The sequence below is a fragment of the Daldinia caldariorum genome, assembly GCF_022478825.1.
Source record: "Daldinia caldariorum strain CBS 122874 unplaced genomic scaffold F4812scaffold_2, whole genome shotgun sequence".
NCBI lineage: Eukaryota > Fungi > Ascomycota > Sordariomycetes > Xylariales > Hypoxylaceae > Daldinia > Daldinia caldariorum.
The window spans coordinates 1,790,340-1,811,420 of record NW_025953038.1 but is presented as its reverse complement, the minus strand read 5'-3'; the positions used below and the strand labels follow the sequence as shown (position 1 = coordinate 1,811,420).

At 45.6% G+C, this 21,081-nt stretch overlaps 3 protein-coding genes across 3 annotated transcripts; 2 read left to right on the top strand and 1 right to left on the bottom strand.

Moving 5' to 3' along the window:
* Positions 1–815: 815 nt before the first annotated feature.
* Positions 816–4,795, bottom strand: F4812DRAFT_414430 (uncharacterized protein). Its single transcript, XM_047932887.1, has 7 exons — positions 4,014–4,795; positions 3,690–3,935; positions 3,355–3,457; positions 2,308–3,246; positions 2,223–2,256; positions 2,013–2,166; positions 816–1,962 (listed from the first exon to the last, which is right to left on the bottom strand). Exons 1-7 carry the CDS (start codon positions 4,131–4,133, stop codon positions 1,495–1,497), a joined length of 2,064 nt encoding a protein of 687 aa, XP_047793845.1. The 5' UTR covers positions 4,134–4,795; the 3' UTR covers positions 816–1,494.
* A 1,042-nt stretch (positions 4,796–5,837) lies between these two features.
* Positions 5,838–7,865, top strand: F4812DRAFT_182060 (citrate synthase-like protein). Its single transcript, XM_047930040.1, has 4 exons — positions 5,838–6,185; positions 6,240–6,304; positions 6,390–6,583; positions 6,649–7,865. The coding sequence occupies exons 1-4, from the start codon at positions 6,066–6,068 to the stop codon at positions 7,689–7,691; spliced, it is 1,422 nt and encodes a 473-aa protein (XP_047793844.1). The 5' UTR covers positions 5,838–6,065; the 3' UTR covers positions 7,692–7,865.
* An 863-nt stretch (positions 7,866–8,728) lies between these two features.
* On the top strand, positions 8,729–10,653 carry F4812DRAFT_414423 (mitochondrial carrier). Its single transcript, XM_047932886.1, has 3 exons — positions 8,729–9,455; positions 9,533–10,205; positions 10,298–10,653. Exons 1-3 carry the CDS (start codon positions 9,221–9,223, stop codon positions 10,350–10,352), a joined length of 963 nt encoding a protein of 320 aa, XP_047793843.1. The 5' UTR covers positions 8,729–9,220; the 3' UTR covers positions 10,353–10,653.
* The last annotated feature ends 10,428 nt before the right edge of the window (positions 10,654–21,081 follow it).

Below are 21,081 nucleotides of genomic sequence, written 5' to 3'. Positions count from 1 at the left end.
TGTTGAAGAGAAAGGATCGTGGAGACGTTGGGAAAGGGGCTGGGCTTTGTAAGCTTAGCTTAGCTTTAGGTAGCTTCGCTTGCCTGGCTGAACGTACCGTACCTACTATGTAAACTACTCTCAAGCTATGGAATGGAATTCCGTATTCAGTGTCACGTTCGTGGAACCAAATAATAATGAATTAATTAATTAAATGCTTTCCGTTGTGAACTCCTCAGGAGAAGACCTTCATAAATTAGATTGTTACTTCAAACGCATAACTCAGCTGTAGTAATAAGTTGGACTTGTAAATCCTCATATTACGCCCAACTGTATTCAACCGTCTTGGAGATAAACAATACAGTCAGTCTATAAGTAGGTACCTGAGTGGTTACCTGTTATACTCGTCTCAGCATAATTACCTACCTAGTATAAACGATGTGTATTAGGTACCTATAACTAAGCCTATACTAAGTTATCCATCCACAAACCTCTTACCAAAGAGCCGGTAACTAATTAGATCTAAACGCCAAGAATGATTTATTCACCCCATTGCTACCTGCTACGGCTACGCTGTGACCCGGGAGGGTCGAATTATCACCTACCTTAGGCACCTAGGTAAGTATCTAATATGCCTAGCTAAGCTAGTACTTTATAAGATGATATGCGGAATAATGGGCTGAGGACTCGCCGCGTTAGCCGCCTTCTACCGCTAGCACTACGACGTATGATATACCTATGCAATGTAGATTATATACGGTATGCAAGTAACACGCATGGGATAAACCCATAGGCCAAACGACCCTTCAACTTATTTTTTATAAGACCTTACTTCGTATGAATTCAACGAGGCTCATTTAGCATTACTATCCGACTATACCTTAATATCTCAATAAGGGAGCGGAACACATTCGTACGCGGAGATTTATGTAGTAACAACCTTGACAACAGCTACCTAACCTAACCGAAGGTGTCTGTGAAGCTGCCTCGCTTCAGAATCTTTCAGAAAAAGAAGCTGCTAAAAATGCAGCCTCTCACCCTTTTTTTTCTTGTCCTTAACGCCCTTTCTGCTGAATTCTGCGGAATACTATACATTATGCAATCTGTACCAACAGTGTCTTAGTCGTGTAAGCCAATGCCAGAATTGCCTGGGTTAAAGAAAAAGAATACAATGAATGAGACGGGTCGCCCTGATGCAGTTGTCCATCGACCTATACTCGAAGATGACTAGTATAATGCGACGTCAATATCAACGAAGCTCCGCGTCCAACGAAAGCACATCTCTGGTCCTATGAAGCCTAACGCAGAATACCACCAACGCCGTTTCATGCTGCATGATTCATAAAACTGGTTGCAGGCTGTGTGTTATTGAAAATGATCTCGATCTGCAACCATCCATTAGGATTATTCGGCGAGAAATACTGAAAGCTCCCTGGAAGTCCGGTGGGTACCAAAGATCCGGGCACCAATCAAACCCAATCAATTTCTTCCATATCCACTTGCATCCAGCCAGTCCTACTGGTCGGCAGGAGGCGCTGGAAACGCAAATCCCGGCGGGAAGACCGGCATTCCGTTGGGTCCCGTTCCGATTCCAAAAGGAAATGACGGCACAGCCGGCCCAGTAGCAACTCCATTCCTATCATCCTGACCGTCGTCTCGTCGTGGATCCCGATTTCGTCGCCATCTAGTAAGATCTCCGTCATCGTTCTCGCCCGGACCACGGCTGGACTTTGGCCCGTGTCTTCCACCCTTATCGGTCTGCATGCGCCGACTTATGGCTTTTGATGAGACACCAGCACCAATCTCGATATCTGGCTCCTCGACAACCATGCCTGTCTCGATAGGACGGCCACCACTTCCGCCATATTCGGCAGTCAACATCCACTTTCGGTCAGCCTCAGTCAACTTACTTATGGGGATCACACTGATGCCAGTTTGGTAGTCACTACAGTCACGCGGACCGAACCCCACTCCCCAACGAGTCTATTTCCGTGTTAGCAGTGTATGGCATGATACCTTTTGATATTACTTACCCGAAAGGTACTACTCTCCATAGCTTCCTTGGCGTTAACAGCATCTCGTCTAGTCACCATCTTCACAAATGCATGGCGCTTATCTTTGTTGACAATGCAGGTCTGGACTTGGCCGTGTCGATTGAAGACACTGCGTAGCTCGCTCTCTGGGCACCTGTGTCTACCAGTTAGCATACAATAGATTCCTCCGTAAATAGATGTATTACTTACGTGACACCTCCTACGAATAAGGTTCTACTTAGAACTAGGCACCGTGTTAGTATATAGGATCACGACGGCAGGCAAGTTATTTTACCTTTGATGTGGCCCTGGGGGATGGTCCTGTCAAATTCAACCCATTTAGTAGCGGGCTGGGAAAAGCCGTGCGCAGGGCTTGGGCTGCGGCCACGGCGTCCAGGGCTACGCTGTCGATATCCGGTTCCGCTGGTACGTCCCAGACCAGGAGAGTTACGCCCGTAGCTGCCAAATTCACGATCAGAGCGACCACGTGGGGAGTCACGCGCATCCCAGTGGCGCGGGGGCGAACGCGACCTCGATCTATTTCGATATCTATTTGGAGATCTCACTTGCTGATAATCGTGATCACGTGATTCGTCAGGTCGGTAGCCACCCTGACCCCACGAACCAGCATACGGAGGCTGACCTACCGGGGCCGCTGCAGCTGAATTGGTAGCAGGGGGCACAGAAATACTAGTACTCTGCATGCTAGCTATGATGGCTGGTATTTTATCGAACGGCACGCCCTGGTCGGCAAGAAGCTTGATCAACATAACTTGCTGCTGCACATTAGGGTCCATACCAGGAGCCGGTGCTGCGGGGACAGCAGCGGGAGCTACACCCGGGAAGCCGGGGGCTTGGTTACTAGCATTCACCTGGGGCACAGGGGTTTGAGCCTGAACTTGACCCGGTTGAGGGAATGGATACGGCATTCCCGGCAGATTTACAGGTTGCGGAGGTGCTGAATAAGAGACAGGAGGCTGAGTTTGAGTTAAAGGAAGAATAGGAGCATGAGTAGCACTTGTCTGTGGGGGTGGCACGCTATATGTGCTGGCCGGAGCCGGAATGTTGTTGTTGTTGGTGATGGTGGTGGGCGTAGCCGTGACATTCTGCCGGGCGATGTTGGCGAGAGCCTCCATGATTGCGTTGGGAGCCTCGACAGTATGTGGCTTATTTTCAGACAAACCTGGCAAACCAGGACCTGGAGGAGGACTGCCAATCGGCGTTGTGGATTCGTCTACAAAGAACAAACAAGGGTCAGATAGGCGACCTCGATCAATACAAGAGACGGTGAAGAAGGAATGTGGGGTGTCTATTGTCAAATTAAGGATTGGGAGAGACCTACCTTTCGCAGCAAATGATTTCATTTTTTCTTTGAATGACTCGATCATAGGTCGAGGGAACGTCTGGCCCTTCTCCCAGATATCAATAAGCTTTTTGATCTTGTCCTATACGGAATGGTTAGGTAAGTACTTTCAGGTCAATATCGCAAAAAAAAGGTGTCTAAGCCAGTTGAGCCCGGTAGGCGTACGAGCATCATGGCAACAAAGCAGCCTAGCAGCCTAGAACTAGGAAATAGTACGGCTAGATGAGCTTATCCTAGGAGCATCACGACCGAAGTCGACGCTATTGCCAAAAACTACGAACTGTATGCGACGACAAATGTATGATAAAGCGTACCTTTTGTTCTCCGGGGGCGTTCTGAAAAATATCATTCATAAGCACAGGAAGCAATTCCGTTACTCTATGCACGCCGGCAGCGTAGGTTCCATCCTTTGCAGAGCTATTGATAGGCTGGCCTTGATGTTTGGCCTGGTCAACCCATTTGCGAGTTACGGAATCTACGACGTAGAGCACTCCTAACTTATGAGTTGCGGGGGCTTTCTTGAAGTGGGTGTAGATCTTCTGGATGAGTACGGATTCCGACTGTGACGTAAATAACCATATTAGCATCTATCCATCATATACGCGCCGTAGCTATCAATGTATGCAGCCTAGTCTTACCTGGACGTTATCGACACACAAGCTTGTCAGTGCCACAATACGGGATTGAGTAACTCCTGGTGGTTTAAGATTTTGCATGGCATTCAAGCCAGCCTCAAGCTCTGTTACGGGCGACGACATGATTGCTCTAGAGCTCTCTTGAATAATGGTAGGAGAACGGCAAGCACAATGTACAGCGAGGACAGGCTCGCAGCACCTGTGAAACGATATACGATAGAGTCGCGATAGTCACCCAAGTATTAAGAGGGTTTTTATGTCTGCTTCGTCTAGCTTTCTTTTTTTTTCGGGCGATTACTTCAAGTGTATTTCTGCCGCGACCTAACGAGTTACAGGCCGTTAAAAGGCAAATCTAGGTAAAATGTCGATGTTTTCTTTTCCAAGTGTCCTTTTTCAAAGTAGTAATGATTGAACGAATGATGAAAATGTCCAGCGATGCCGAGTAATTCGATGCGACAGTGAGAAAACACCACCAAAGGGTTTTGCACCTCTACTACAGCCTTTGGAGGGGAGATCTTGGTCCCAGTACGGGGCGCCGAATTTGTTTGTTTAAAAAAAAACCTGACTGTGCTGTTATGGTAAGCTGAAAATAGTGGTACGAATTGGAATACTGGCGCGACCAATTCGATACAGCTATGAAGAAGTCGGGCTGAATTTACAGGGTGTTGATGCGATGCGATAAAGAAAAGAAAATAAAGTTGATGTGGGATATTTACCGCGGATGGAGCGTGGAAGGTGTTTAGGAAAGAGGGAGATGCCGCAGTTCCAAAGCTTGCTTTAACTTGTTGGCTGGCAAGATTTTTTTTTTTTTTTTTTCAGTCGCGTGTTGCAGAGGTGGGGGGGGGTTGAGGGAACACTCGTACTTGCCCAGCCACAACGACCCACAATTAGCGCACCTACCTTAACGCTTCAAATTTTACTAATCTTGCGTTAGTGCTTTTTCAGTACTTTGGTACTTGTTTTACATTTACAATCGAGATCAACTTTAGACGACGTTAGTAATACCTAGCATCATTTTTGTCACTACCAAGCATAACTTGGAATTTCGTATTAACACGCGGTCTTTACAATTACAACAATGAGATGCATTCAATTAACATAATACATACTACAAATGATTCAAATGCTACTTTCAGTAGTAGTTAAAGGTAATTAAAACGCGTCCTGATTGCTTTAAGGAATGGAATTCGATGCGTTACTTACCTACCTAACCTAGACGTCGGATATGTCTACGTAGCCAAGCAAACACTTCAAGTCCTCATTGACCTACCATCAAGAGTGTCACAAAATCCAGCAACATTCTACCTCTACCCTACATACCTGTTGTTGGGTATTTGATCCTATGTACTCTTGATCCTATATAGTACTCACGTAAGATCAAAACTATCCTTGGCTGGTTTTGCAAAGACTGATCGCAACAAGACATGATACATATATAATTTGAGCATCACAATGTAACAGTCAATTTTATTATGGCTACCTTTATTATTACTTGTAAATAGTGAATGGCTTCAATATTACGTTTTACGAAACATTGAAGCTATATAACATTGACGTCAACGTTACAAGCCAACTAAGTACATAGGGCAGGTCTGGGTTTGTGATGGGAAGGCTACATGTCAAAGCCACATGTCGGGAAAACGAGGCCGTTTACGCTTAAATATCCGCAGATTGAAGCAGTTCTATTGGTCGTCCAATTTTGCCGTTAGTAAGTTTTTGGTTGAGACTTCCGGCCCCAATTGGCACAGTTGGCAGTTGACTTAAGAAATTGGTAGTGAATATATGAAGAGATTAGGTACCCCTTCCGTAGTTCGCAGTATGTATGTAGATGCCGGACCCGCTAAATTTTTCTTCGGGCTTCCCCCATCCAACCGAGACCGACCCTAGTCCCCGTCACCCAGTCCAATTAACCAAGGTAAAGGCTAGGTACTTTTCGCTTTTGAGGCATTTCATCACTTTTTTTCTAATCCTTTTTTCACGAAGTCCTGTTTACCATTTCCCAACTTTCCTACCTAATACCACTTTAATTCAATTCTTCGTGCTGCATCATCAGCCATGGCGACCACCCTCCGTCTAAGCTCATCCGTCTTTCGAACCACGCTTAGGGCCCCCAGTTTTGCGGCCCGTACCACGGCGTTCAACGCAGCACGATGCTACTCTTCTTCTAAAAGCCAGGTAAGCAAGTCTCGAATATGATACACGAATTGTCAAGCTTACAAATTGGTCTAGACTCTAAAGGAGCGCTTTGCCGAGCTGCTTCCTGAGACGATCGAGCAGATCAAGGCTTTAAGAAAGTAGGTCCCCAAAACCTCAAAAAAAGAAATATTGTTATTGTTATTATTATTACCTTACGAGCAAATACTCATGGTTTGTGCGCAGAGAGCATGGCTCCAAGGTCGTCGACAAGGTCACCCTCGACCAGGTCTACGGTGGTGCCCGAGGAATTAAGGCTCTAGTGTGGGAAGGTTCGGTCCTCGACCCCGAGGAAGGTATCCGTTTCCGAGGCAAGACAATTCCCGAGTGCCAGGAGGTCCTCCCCAAGGCTCCCGGCGGCAAGGAGCCCCTCCCCGAAGGTATGCAATAAAAAAAAAAAAAAAAAAGTCCATGTGGTTATAAGGGCACCGGCTAAATATTCCAGGTCTTTTCTGGTTGCTTCTGACCGGTGAGGTCCCTACCGAGCAACAGGTTCGCGACCTCTCCGCCGAGTGGGCCGCTCGATCCGATGTCCCTAAGTTCGTAGAGGAGCTTATCGACCGCTGCCCTACCGACCTCCACCCGATGGCCCAGTTCTCTCTTGCCGTTACTGCGCTTGAGCACACCTCGTCTTTCGCTAAGGCTTACGCCAAGGGTATTAGCAAGAAAGACTACTGGGGATACACCTTTGAGGACTCTATGGACTTGATTGCCAAGCTCCCCACTATTGCTGCTCGCATCTACCAGAACGTTTTCAAGGGCGGCAAGGTTGCGCCGGTTCAGAAGGACAAGGACTACAGTTTCAACTATGCCAACCAGCTTGGCTTTGGCGAGAACAAGGACTTCATCGAACTGCTCCGACTATACCTAACTATCCACACTGACCACGAAGGTGGTAACGTCAGTGCCCACACTACTCACCTTGTCGGCAGTGCTTTGAGCTCTCCTTTCCTATCCCTCGCTGCTGGTCTGAACGGTCTTGCTGGTCCTCTCCACGGTCTCGCCAACCAGGAGGTCTTGAACTGGCTCACTGAGATGAAGAAGGTTATTGGTGACGACTTAAGCGACGCTAAGATCACGGAGTACCTATGGTCCACTCTTAACTCCGGCCGAGTTGTTCCCGGTTACGGCCACGCCGTCCTCCGCAAGACGGACCCCCGATACACCGCTCAGCGAACATTTGCCCAAGAGAAGATGCCCGACGACCCGATGTTCCAGCTGGTCAGCCAAGTCTACAAGATCGCCCCCAAGGTCCTGACCGAGCACGGCAAGACCAAGAACCCGTACCCCAACGTCGATGCCCACTCCGGTGTCCTCCTGCAGCACTACGGCTTGACCGAGGCTAGCTACTACACCGTCCTGTTCGGTGTGTCGCGTGCCATTGGCGTCCTGCCCCAGCTCATTATCGACCGTGCTGTCGGCGCGCCGATTGAGAGGCCCAAGAGTTTCTCGACTGCCAAGTGGATCGAGATCTGCAACAAGCTGTAAGGAATGAGAGACGCATTTTTCCTTATGTCTGAAAAGAGCATGTTTCACACGGGAATAGAACGGTCTATCGAGAGCAGCGGTGTATCATGGGAGGATTTGAATTAGACATGCTCCTAGCGATACCAAAAAGCAGCTGCGCTTGTACAATAATAACGTCATGATTGAATTTATTTGTATAGGTAGATGCAATTGAACATTAAATACTAGCAACAACTCCGCTCAATGTTAAGGCGCATAGAATCGTTAAAACTGCGACTTTTGTTTAAAAGCTATCGAAAACAACATGAAGTCACATATGAAGTAGCTAGCTAGTAACCTCGCTAGTAACCAGTGTGTACCATACTAAGTCAAGTAACTACAAGTAACGAATTTTGATATAATTGGTGGCGTTTGTATGATCGGTACGAACTCGGCGGTTTGACGATAATAATACCACTAATAAATCTGCAAGTTTGGGGAAAATCCGGGCAGCTTGTTGAGGTTAAAACTAAACTAGCAAATATGGTTGGTCGATGGGGAAGCTGCAAGATTATATTATCGGGCGGCGTATCACTGGGAGCTTGGCAATTGTTGAGAATGCGTTCAACAAAGTTCCGAGGGACATTTGAGGCTCGGAGATGGCGCTGATGACTTTGTAAGCTAGGTACTTCCTACCTCTACCAGGGTCCCATCCCTTCAAGTGTACCTAACCTAAGGTACCTAGGTAGGTATGCATAGTAATACAGGACCAAATAGCACAACGGTCTAAAAGATTACCTAAATCCTATCGGCCGAACCGAAGCAAAAGAATATAGTAAGAAATAATAAAACCGCATGAAACCGCCGAATATAAATTCAAGGAATAAATCCTTCATTCATTAACTGATATCATACTTCGAATTGTCCAATGAGCTAGTACGTTGTAGTAGAAATAATTGAATAATGATCCATGTATTGTACAAGTAGCCAGTTGATTAGGTACATTACCTGTAACGCTAGAAGGTCTGGATTCCTATTCCATTGGCTAATAGGTAGGTAAAATAGGGCTAAATACAGGCGCTAGAATATAACTAGGGGTACCTACGATTACCACATGGGGCCGAGGCTTGCTTGACCTTGTTGACCTAACCGCTAGGCACAGCTAGGTACAGCTAGGTAACTGGAGTTAACTGTTTAAACTGGCTTTTTGCTGACCACCGCCCTCCGTACCTAATCTACACTGCACTACACTGCAGGCTTACGGCAATCGTAATCCGTTCACCGACACCAATAATACCTAACGCCCGTTCTGCTGGGAAAACTCCCCGACTCCGATCCCTTATTGCTTCCCAGATCGACTTCCCCGTTTCTCCCCGTCTCACAAAGCCCAACTTTTACCATCCATCTTCCCTTTTTTATCTCATCAACTCTTTTCCCCTCCAATTCCCCAATCCTCTCCGAAAGGTTAATCCTCTCTATCCGCTATCCCCCCGCCCTTATTTCTCAACCTTGCGAAGAAGCGCCCGATTGCCTTGGTCAGGCCCCTTTCCACCAAACGAATCCTACTGGAAATGTCCACCGCCACCGTCGCTACCTCCGGGGCCGTTCCCCCTTTGACGGAGAACAAGCTGGAGAAAAAACCCATCAAGTTCTCCAACTTGCTGCTCGGCGCCGGCCTCAACTTGTTCGAGGTCACTACGCTCGGCCAGCCCCTGGAGGTCTGCAAGACTCACCTCGCTGCGAACAGAGGCGACTCCTTCGCTTCTGCCCTGCGCGCAATTTGGAACCGTGGCGGTGTTCTTGGATGTAAGTAATTTACCAGCTTATTTGCGCTTTTTTTTTTCGTTGTCAAAATATCCTACTAACATTTATCCTCACCGCAGTCTACCAGGGTCTCATTCCCTGGGCCTGGATCGAAGCCTCGACCAAGGGCGCCGTTTTGCTCTTTGTCGCCTCCGAAGCCGAATACTATGCCCGAGTCGCAGGCGCTTCGGAGTTTGGCGGTGGCATCATTGGCGGTGTGACGGGCGGTGTCGCACAGGCCTACGCCACCATGGGTTTCTGCACCTGCATGAAGACGGTCGAGATCACGCAGCACAAGCTCGCGGCGTCGGGCGTCAAGCCCCCGAGCACGTTCGAGACCTTCATGAACATCTACCGCAAGGAGGGCATCCGGGGTATCAACCGCGGTGTGAACGCCGTCGCCATCCGCCAGATGACCAACTGGGGCTCGCGCTTCGGCCTGTCCCGCCTCGCTGAGCAGGGCATCCGCCGCGTCACCAAAAAGGAGCACGGCGAGAAGCTTAGCGCCATTGAGAAGATCACCGCCTCGGCCGTCGGCGGTGGCCTCTCGGCCTGGAACCAGCCTATCGAGGTCATCCGCGTCGAGATGCAGAGCAAGAAGGAGGACCCCAACCGGCCCAAGAAGATGACGGTCGGGAACACTTTCAAATATATCTACGAGACTAACGGTCTCAAGGGCTTATACCGCGGTGTTATGCCGCGTATTGGATTAGGCGTTTGGCAGACGGTTTGCATGGTGGCTATGGGTGATATGTAAGTCTCTTTTCTCTTTTCCTCTTTCTTTTCTCCCCAGTGCGAGCAAAAGGAAATATAAGAACTACGTTGCTAACAGAAACCGCAAACAGGGCCAAGAGTTACGTTGAAAAGCTGACCGGAGAGAAGGTCACTGCTAAGCATTAGGCGGCGTTTATATGGATGGGTACCTCGTATGATGATAGAACAAACGCGGAAAACTGGTGATACCCTTTCGGGGGTTTGCGGTTTTTTTTTAACGTATAGAGTCATTTTCATTACTTTCAGCCGGATTGGCCATTGACTTTTTGTGCCTGGTTGTGTAGTAGCACACCACGGCCGCATCTACCTAATTCTTGTTACGATCTACGATATAGAGACCCAAACAAACATTGCAATATAGAGTGTCGTGGTTTGGGGTCGGCGTATTTGTTGCACATGCTTTTATTTCTGACCGCTTTTGTGATATGGACGGATGTAAAATGAAGCATGTGATTTACAGAGCGGAATATAGGCAATGAGCTGACATGTGATATACTCCCCACGATCAGAAGTGGGTTGCTGCACCATTTACCCCATGTAATTAGACGGCTCTACTATACTAACCGCGGCATTATCTATCGGCAAGGTTATAGGAACTGCTATCCAATAGAGGTATCGCGAAGATAGGTCTCGGGGCACTAGTTGATAAAGTCGTAAGATCAACCCAGGGGAATGGGGAGCTTTGAGACTAACAGGGTGTAGCCAAATATTTAGATATTTATGTACAGTTAATACTCATAATAATGAAATATCAGCATTAGTAGTGGTGTCCTATACTTCCTTCAACTACATTATTGTCTTTATAAAAGACTACCTAACCTAAGTAACTAAAGTCGTATTTTAAACCTTGGTATAAATGATCACACCTCCTTGAACATGAGCACTTTCATTGATAGGATGAAAGAAGGCATTATAGTATGAACTAGAAGCAAGTATAGTTCTACTCTTGTTACTACATATGCTGCAGCTATAGTAAAAGAAGACCATCAGCATGTAGTTACGATACACCGAAAAGCACAACCGAGTTTATATTCTGTTTAACTTGGCAGATGGCATGTTACCGGCGTTAGACTAAACGCACAATTATAACTGGAAATACAAGAGACAATCAACATGTATAATGCTTCTTCAATGTCTGGTTAGATGAGACAGATGTAGTTAATCACATAACTCCCCCTGCTGCTATTTGTTAAGATAAAAGTTTAAGCAGATTTGCTTTCATATTGCATAACATATTCATGAAACTAGGACAATCAACCATAGTAACCTTGAAGACTACCTTATACAAGAAGACTGTGAAAGCATTCTGGTTCTGCTTAGTGAAGCGGTATGTGATTACAAGTTCTCCGGGCAGTTAAGGGGTATTGCATATTACCGTTTGAGAGGAGCTGGTGTTATTTCGGTAGAATAGGTATATAATATTTTCCAACAGAAATGTGACGAAGAAGGGTCCGGTAAAGAGTTCTTTGATACAGTTGATTACCTTTGTACAAAGCCGAAATTATTATATAGGGTAACTGCCAATTATTATAACTTAACTAATGTAGTTGATGATGCGTCAGTTGGGTAGATATATTACAACTTAAGATCTACAAAATGTGCTAAACATTCTCCTAAATCAACCGACTTTATTCTCATCTGAAATGAAGGTATATCATTCCTGGCAGCCCTCGCTCCGTTACTGCTTCACCCGCCTAGCAGATATTTGGTGCCCAGAAGATTTGTTCCCAAGCCTAGGCCTCGGGCTCCCATGAATGTCTGCTCGAGATTTCTGGTCTGTCCTGGATGACAGTAGGCGACAGATGAAAGCTCCCCTCTCTTTAGGTGTCGTATTTTCGAGCCCTCGGAGGTACCTCCGAGGTACCTCTGAGGCGTCTACCAGAAAGCTAAATGCAAGGACTGTGAGAACGAACATTGCACAGAAAGCCAGGGAGGCTAGAACGGTGGAGATGGATATGGAGCAAACTCAGCAGAGCTACAAGAATCTAGGCGAAAACAGGAAGCTGGGGTCTGGAACGCTAACAGCGTCCAGGTTGCCGAATAACCCGTCACCAAGCCCGCGAAGAAGAAGGGCTCTTTAAGGCCTTCCTTAGCCAGAGAAGCGCCAACCCTAGTATCGTCAAAACAGGATCATGTGAACCAGCATGAACTCCTTGTTTTTCGAGTTAGTAACCTCGAAGAAGCAGCGTATGAATTCAAAGCGGGACTTAAAGCTAGGAGATTGATCACTTTAGGTGGTCATAGACTGTGCATCCTCTAGCTAAGACAATGCTTAGAACATCTATTAAATAGACGAGGGATGCACTTTTATGGATGCCTTCGAGTGCTTTTACTGGTATCGGGACTCTATAAAGGCCTATATTCCAAACACATAAGAATATGGCTTTTCAGACTGCAGTTGTTAGGTACTTGTGTATGTAAGTCTGTCTACACGGAGCAAACATCTGTATAAAATATAATCATAATTATGCTAGTAATTAAGACGCTGGGCAGGCTTTAATATATTAGATAACAGGTAGGTAGACAATATATACTTGTTAAGTTGTTACTGGCAACCTACCTTCCATATTGCTCGAGTTCTCGTGTCAGTGATTTAGTCCGAGTACATGTCAAAATTGTGCTATATCGTAAACTGAATTAGACAAGTTATAAATCCATGCGTAGGAAACGTCCTTGGTCTTAATATCGGGCAATGGGTTAGCCTACCTGCTTTGTATACCCTCCTACTCCTAGGACACTGCCAACTTGCATTGCCACCAAGTTGTGATTCAGCTGTAAAGTGGCATAGCAGCGAACTATGTAGACTATGCAGGTTGACGTTCGTGGAGACATGATTCAACTTTATCGTTCGTTGCACAAGTTCTTCAGCTGTCTCGTTGGCACCACTTTCATGGCCCGTTGAATACAGAAGCAATACCCAACGCCGAAGTTATTTACTCCTCCATGCATGTTGATTCACCTCTAGTTGGCGAGATAGGGGAGGAATTATGGATCAAGAGGCTTGATAGGCAAAATAAGCTGAGGTTCTGTGCAGATTTGGGCATGCATGCGGGTAAGTCTGCTTGTATTCATGTGATAGTTAATCTAATCGGAGATCTGGTTCCTGCGATCCCACATGAGCCTTTCAAGGTCCTACTCAAAGCTCGAACAGGATGAAATGGTAACTATAGTTAGGTAAGCAGTAATGTTATCTTCGTAACACTCCTACCATCCGTGGATTATGTTGGACCAGCCGCGGCAGCATATGCCACCGCGGAGCCATTTCGAGAATCAGAACTTCACCATTGCCAATGCAGTACCTTCCATGGCGGCAGAGGTAGTAGTTTAGTTTATTGAGTGGCACTACGCTAAACCGAGATGCTCCCTAACAGTATGTTATTAGGAAATACAACAGATATACTACTCAATATTATACAAGCATCTATGTAGCCAAATACAGGAGGACGTGGGAAGTTACCTTACAATAACATATCTCGATGGGCTAAACCCTAGACGTGTAGCTAAATAGATTAAACACTACGGCTTGCTTATTGCCTCAACATTGGATTGAAGATGAATATCATATCTTTCTTTCGTTAGAAGCTGTAAACTTCTTCAGAGTTGATATCGGCACCCCTTTAACTATCAGAACCTCATCGCTAAATTGACTATTATAGTATCTCGTTTAGCTATCATATAATCTCTCGACCACCTACCCCGTGAATCGATGCGACTAATGACGAAGTAGCCCGTGACCATTACACGTGAAAGTCGAAGACGAGACCGATTACCACGTTCACGGGTTTAGAGAGAGAAGACCCAAAGCCTCGATCTCGACCTCAAACCCATTCCTTGCCTTCATATGCCAAGTCGATAGTGTCACGGCCATTGGCCGAAGGAAAGCAACTATGTAGTCTTGGTATCGCCAGGAAGAATGTATGAATCGCATGTCTCAGTATATGCCAGAAGGGGGATATTTGGTTTTAGCAACAAACCGGCGGTCGGAAACTATTATCCTAGTCAAACCTAGGTCCTCCCTCTTGGAAACGCTCCAAATACATGATAACAATACAGTGCTCGAAGTCGTACAAGAAAGAATGTCGAGTGTATCGGTACTTCTGACCAGATAGACAGGACGTCCGGACACTCAGGCGTATTATTTGATACCGACTAGCATGACTAACAACATATACACAACGTTTCGTCTTCGAGAACAAACACTCGACGGACATCCAAGTGATATGGTGGTGCGAAGTTACACGTTGGCGCGTTATTATGCCCTCCTACCTACATAGTGCCTACCTAATCTAACCTTAGATCACCGCATAGAAAACTTCGGTGGGGGTTTGACGGGTCCATGCATCCGCCGACGTCGAATACTATCTCTTAGAGACCCAAACTAGGGTCCAGGACTAGCGTTATGCAGGCGATTGCTAGCTTGTTGGCTCCGACGTATCAGACTTCTGCGTTTAGACATATACCCACCTATCTCATACGAGGCTCTAAATAGTAAGTATAAACACGTTTAAACACACGTAAAAACACGCTGAGTTTTAAAAAGATACATACAGGGGAACAGTGGCTTGGTAGCGAGATTGCATTCCATGGTTTAAGAAATACGCTAGTCCTGGACCCTAGTTTGGGTCTCTAAGAGATACAGGTACCTATTGCCGTCGGGCGCAAGTCGTGTTGCATCCATACGTCGTCTTACAGCCCCCCCCAAAAGAATTAAAAATAAAAACAGCATAGAAAAAGTGGCATCTGTCAAACCTTCTAACGAATCGCCCCGCGCGAAAAGTGTCTCCCGCGTTATGGGGATGATAAAGGAGGTGTGAGGTGTACTAAAAAGGGTGTATTTCGGCCTCTTTTTACGTAGGTACTATGTATGTCATAAGGAGGGCATGGCATGGCATATTGGCGGTCAAGCACGAAACGCTTACCGCAATCCGCCGCGCATCGTCATCACCGCCGTCGTTAGAGTACGGGGGAAACTCCACTTTCGCGTTGTCGCAATGCAATACTACTACTACTGCTACTACTAGTGGAAGGCAAAAGAGAAAAAAAAAAAAAGACAAAAAGGTCACCCGTGCCTTAGGTATCCGCTGACGAAAGACTAACGCTGGCTGCGCTGGGCACGCAGCGGGTGGCCCGCCGTCACACCGAACCGTGCAAGGGCAAAGTGCGTGTTGCAAAAGGTCGTAGTAATAGTATGTGTGTTAATAAGTTAGGTTAGGTTAGGTGGTTAGTAGTATAGTTATTAGTAGTAGTAGTGTCGCAACGACCCCATTTTCTCTCCTTACTACTACGGATCCCCATGGTACTAGAGTTTGGGGTTTTTGGTGGAGGTTAGTTAACTATTCAGTAACCCTAAATGTACAACCCAAATATCTTAAACGTATAACCTATCTACTTCTGACACTAGTTAAGCTACTGATATATCCACATACTAATCTGTATTAGGATTAGTTAAACCCTTAACCATATACAGAATTTACATTGTTCGTATAAGCCACATGCCTTTTATTATATTTACATTTACTCTCCAGTTAATTGAAAGATGCAAAATATAAAAAGCGTATCGTTAGTTTCGCTTCAATTAGAGCTTTTAAATGATATAACTTTTAGCTAAGTGCACGTTCAAAAGCTATTCGAATAATTAAATGTATACGTGTCAGCTTAAAAGGGTATCACGTGACACTCCCCAAGGCCACATAGAAGAATATTATATAATATCCCTTAAAGCCACATACATTTCAAATACCACATACCTTTAATATACCTTTATTCTTAATTTATTTTAATAATATAAAATATAAAAATTACATCGCTAGTTTCGCTTTAATTAAACCTTTTCAATAATATAAATATTAATTAAATATATATTTTTTTAAAAAATATTTTAATATACGAACAGCGTTAATTCTGCATGTAGTTAAGGATGCGACTTATCTTAATATAAATTAATATGTAAATGTGTTAGTAGCTTAACTAGTGTTAGAAGTGGATGGGTTGTACATTTAGGGTTACTGTTAACTGTTACACGTGATCTTAACACGGACCAGTTTGGGATTCTGGGGGGGAGGCGAGGCGTTAAAGCAAAAAAAAAAAAAAAAAGAACCCAGAGTTTGTTGTTGCCCCCCCTGCCGAGCCCGAGACGGCCCGTATTTGTGTTCCCTAGCAAAATGAAATGATCACGACGAATCGGATAGGCCGCCCTTGAGTTTTATGTTTTATCCTGTCTGTCTGTCGCTGGTTCCTGAGTCATTTTTTGGGAAGTCTAACGGGAAAGTCTTGGCTTCTAACGAGGTTTACTTTAGGTATGCTGGCAAGCTGGCTTCTTCTGCCAGCCAGACTGATGATAGACAGTAATTTCTTAAATTTTCTGATTATTCATTTACGCGGCATGTGTATTTTAGGTTCTGACCTCCTTCGGTGTCTTGACGCCGCAATACATTTTTTTATTATTACCAGAGCTTGGCCCGGAACATTTGCGCAGCTCCGCGCGCTTGGTGCTGTGCATATTCTCATTTCTTTCGAGTGCGGCGTATCTATTTATTGCTTAGATTGTGATATAGCAAGCCTGCCAAGGATTTCGACGGTAGACGAAGGGGTCTTGTATTCCCTGGATGGAGGATGATCGTCGTGCTGCAATCTTGGCTTTCGATATACGCACCTGGCATCGTGGTGATGCAGAGGGACGGCAAAGACTCGATATTAGTACTACTAGCAGAGCTAAGCTTTAGATCTAACTGATTTATTTGTCTATTTGTCTAAAGTATACCCCAATCCTAGTGACCGACGAAGGGGAAAACGGGTTAGCTAGTTAGGAAAAGGCTTTAGGGCAGATTGTAGTATCTTTGTGGTCTCTTGGCATGACGCGAGAATGTACGTGCCAAGGAAGAATTGTCTGATGAGGTCTGTTCTATCGAAAAGCGGTATTGTACCGTAAATAGAACACTGCATGGCTATACCTATCTATTACCTCTATTACCTCCATGTTATTTCCAGAGGATTCCGATATTTGATTGATACATTCCTGGGTATGTAGGTAGTTGGGTTTTACCAAGACACTAGATAGAATGCGTACATTAGGTAGTATGTATTATAATGCACATACATACCTACAACGGATAGAGATGTACAATCATCATGTTAGATGCCTGCCACGATTGCTTCAAGTTTGGTTCTAACTACCTGGGTTAGGTACGCATGTACGCATGTATGTATTATGTATTGTACGATGGTAACGTCGGTACGTGCCATATCTGCTATTCAAAGTTTTCGGGGGGCGGGCGTTGCGCTAGGAAGAAACAATCAACTTATTAACTTGGCTGTGGAGAGATCGTACACAATTTAGATCTGTCATAGCTGGCTGGGCTGAAAAGGAGACGTTAATGTCGGGGGATAGTAATAGCTTTTTCTTTTGTTGTTACATCGACTTGGACTGCATTTCCGAGTATGGATCCGTAATATACCTAGACTTCATTATAGCAAAATCGAAATGGTCAAGCGTAGCGACGAGGTTCAGATTCTAGAGTTTTCGCGTGTAAGCCCCGTAAGATGAAAACGCGGTCACTCTAAACGTATTAGCTTTGACGTCGTGGCAAAAAAGAACCTTCGCTTTAAACAAAGTCAAGGGCTCCATGCCTTAATATACGCATAATTAATGAGACTAGAACCCTTCTTGCATCGATAGAAGTTTTTGAGACGTCGTTTTATTGGTCGCTTTTATTATTCTTAGCTCTTGTAGTTTTCTAGAAATGGAAAACCCGAACCCATTGGTCAAGAAACCTCCATAATCTCAAGCTTTTTAAATGGATCCGAGATGTGACTTTCCTGTAATAAATCTCGCAAATTACATTAGTAGGCAAAGAAGCTAAGAAAAAGGGGAAGAGGAAAAAAAAAGGCTCATTACTAAGAAAAATCAACAGTCTTTAGTGAGGTATATTCTTAATAGTGTTTTGCAAACATTGACCACAAGAACAATTGTCGAATTGTTTCAAGTTCCATCAGACGGCAATCAAGCTTTTTTGTAGCCGGGTTTCATGTTAACTTGCGTGCATCAATCCCTGGCTTCGACAGCGCACACCATCTCAGCCGTCTATTACTCGTATAATCTCAGGTGTTACGAGATTTTACGGAATCCAATTCGTACAAATATCGATGATAAGGTCGTGGTAGTTACATGGATGTTTGACATATGTAGACTAGGCGCGGCTCCAATAGGGGGTTAAGAAATGGGAAACGCATAAAAGTACTGGACAAAACGAGCTTTACGAGGCTAGATTATTCTTTTGTTTCGTAAGTCATTGCAGCACCAACGCGAGCGCGAGCGATTGTCGGCTGTTCGGAGACACGACGGGCATTGTCAAATATCGGGAGTCAGATACATGTTGGGAAAGGGTCTCCCCGTAGCGGATAGGCTTAAGGAGCCCCCGGAGACCAAGCTATTCTCACCTCGGCAGACCGTAAACAAACCAGAAATTGCTCCTTGGGGAGAGGAACCACATAATGTCCGAATAAAAGCCATTGGGCCACTGATAAGGAGCGACAGCGTGGGCCGCCAGATGGTAAAATCTTTTAGCGACACGAGCGGCTCGATCCTCGGATCCTCCCAGTGTAATTTACACGAAATCCTTACTGTGCCACCTAACCCCCATGTGGTTCGGCTATCCTGAATCCAGAAGCCTGCAAACGGCGAGGCGGACGCCCATTTTCTGAGATGCATCCTCCTAGCGCAAATCACGCACTCCCAGGCGGGCATATCCCAGTCGTACGAATCCCGATTTTTTTTTTTGAGATTATGTTTTTGTCGTCAACATGATTGGCGAAATTAACTTAGTAAGGTTCCAGATTTGTATGCATATTGTCAGTCCTGATATTAGGAGTTTATTACTGCCCACGCGACTAGTTGCCTTCTAGTGAGCGATTTGTACGTCAGATTCATTTACGAGGTTTTTTTTTCTCTTTTTTTTCTGTTCCCTCTTTAATGAGTGTAGTATCAGAGGTATATGATGAAGATGAAACTGCGAGATAACATCGGTTAGACCTGTGCATTGCGATAAGGCTTTGCGCAAATTTGGAGCCAGACGGTTGTTATCGAGATGGCGAAGATGCCGATGACCGAAAAAAAGGCATGGGCGATTCCATAGGCGATTCCGAAATCTAGTTGTTTCGTCTAGACTTGGACTTAGAGAGATATGGCGCAAAGGCCATTCTACTAGCGAACTCCGTATATACAAAGGGGCAAGTAGCGGATATCGGACGTAGAATTGACGGTGGCCATAAGATAACAAGCGGCAAGCTTTGTGGAGTTACGGCCATACCGAACGAATACCCATCCGAGAAATTTGCGGCAGACAAAGGACGCTTTCTGGCTTTTACCGAGCTCGCTTTCCCGGAGCATGTCGGTGAAAGACTCGCCGCGGATGCAGAGGGAAAAAATTTAATTGCGAGAGTGACATGTCCATCCATGTGGTCTGTGACCACTGACCAGTACCTAGGTAGCTGGGCTGGCTGGGGTAGTGTTTATGGTGCAGGTCTGGGAAAATGCGGGATTGGTCCCCCCATGGGTATTATGACGTATGAAAAGTAAGCCACATACGCCAGATGGGTTTGTTCTAACTCGCAGGAATTGCTGCCGTTGTCTACGATTCGTAGAGTCGGCCTTAATTTACCCACGTTGCTTGGTCCCTTTCAGGGCCTTTCAGGCGGATCGCGTTTCCCCTAGCCATACTTTCATCGTTTAGGTATTTTCTTAAGGCCCTGAGCGGCGAGCCTAGCAACAGGCCGAGAAATAAAGCCGCATTTGGCAGGTTGCCGGGCAGGCGGTACGTACAGGTGCTCCACGTGAAGAATGACGATTGACGGTTGATAAGGGAGAGGCTGGGAGGTAGGTAGCGACCTGGAGCTGTAAATACCTAGGTAGTCATTGGCATGGTTAGGTTAGGTAGTTCTGCTCTAATAAAACCAAACGACACAATACAATGTTATTTCTTAGCAGGATCGACAGGATCGGGTGTGTTCCAGCGCCTTTTTCCGCTTTCGAAAGCAGCCTCCCTCAGCGTCTTGGATGAAAAAAATGGCTCATAATGTTGGTTAAAGTAAGGATACCTGTACCTAATGTGTACCTGGATGTATGTACCAGATGGGTTGTTCTGGTTGTGTGATAGCATAACATGAGAGAACAGTAATGAGGCGCACTGACTTGCCATTTGGCCGGCTCCCATAGTACAATCTGACACTGTGAGACTAACATTTTAACATGAGCGGACATGGGCATTCCTAGTTCGATGGTTAGCAGCCCTGGCATAAGCCCATGGGCCTAGAGATAGACCGTGCTTCCCGAATGCAGAGAGCTTAAGGAATCTTGATTCAGGAAGAGCCTGTTCCTGTACCAAGACTGGATAAAAAAAAAAAAAAACCACGAGTGACCAAAACAACTAGACCAAAGCTATTTCCATGCCAACCGTCGCATGGACAGATATAGGCCTATGTGCCCTAAAAATGAGTCAATTGAAAAGTAGGAATACTTCTACAGCTTCGGAAGTATTGTCCTCAAAGCTTTGACCGTAAATTGGGTTATGGAAAAGTCGGTGCACGCGTGTTGTCATCATCATGGGCCGCCCATCGAGTTGTAAATTCCCGCAAGATCAGAATTGTTCATGGGGGTGCTCCTGCTCTTTTGCTCTGGAGAGATGGGATGTGGAGTCGACGCTGTTCAGGTACCGATAGGTGGAGCATGCAGGGACCAAGTCACACTGTGCCCTTATGCTTCCCTATCTACACAAGTAGTGTATAGTGTAGCTCACCAGCTGTACACTTTACCTAAATCAGTAGCTAAAAGGTAGGTATAGCTACAAGGTCACCCACTTGG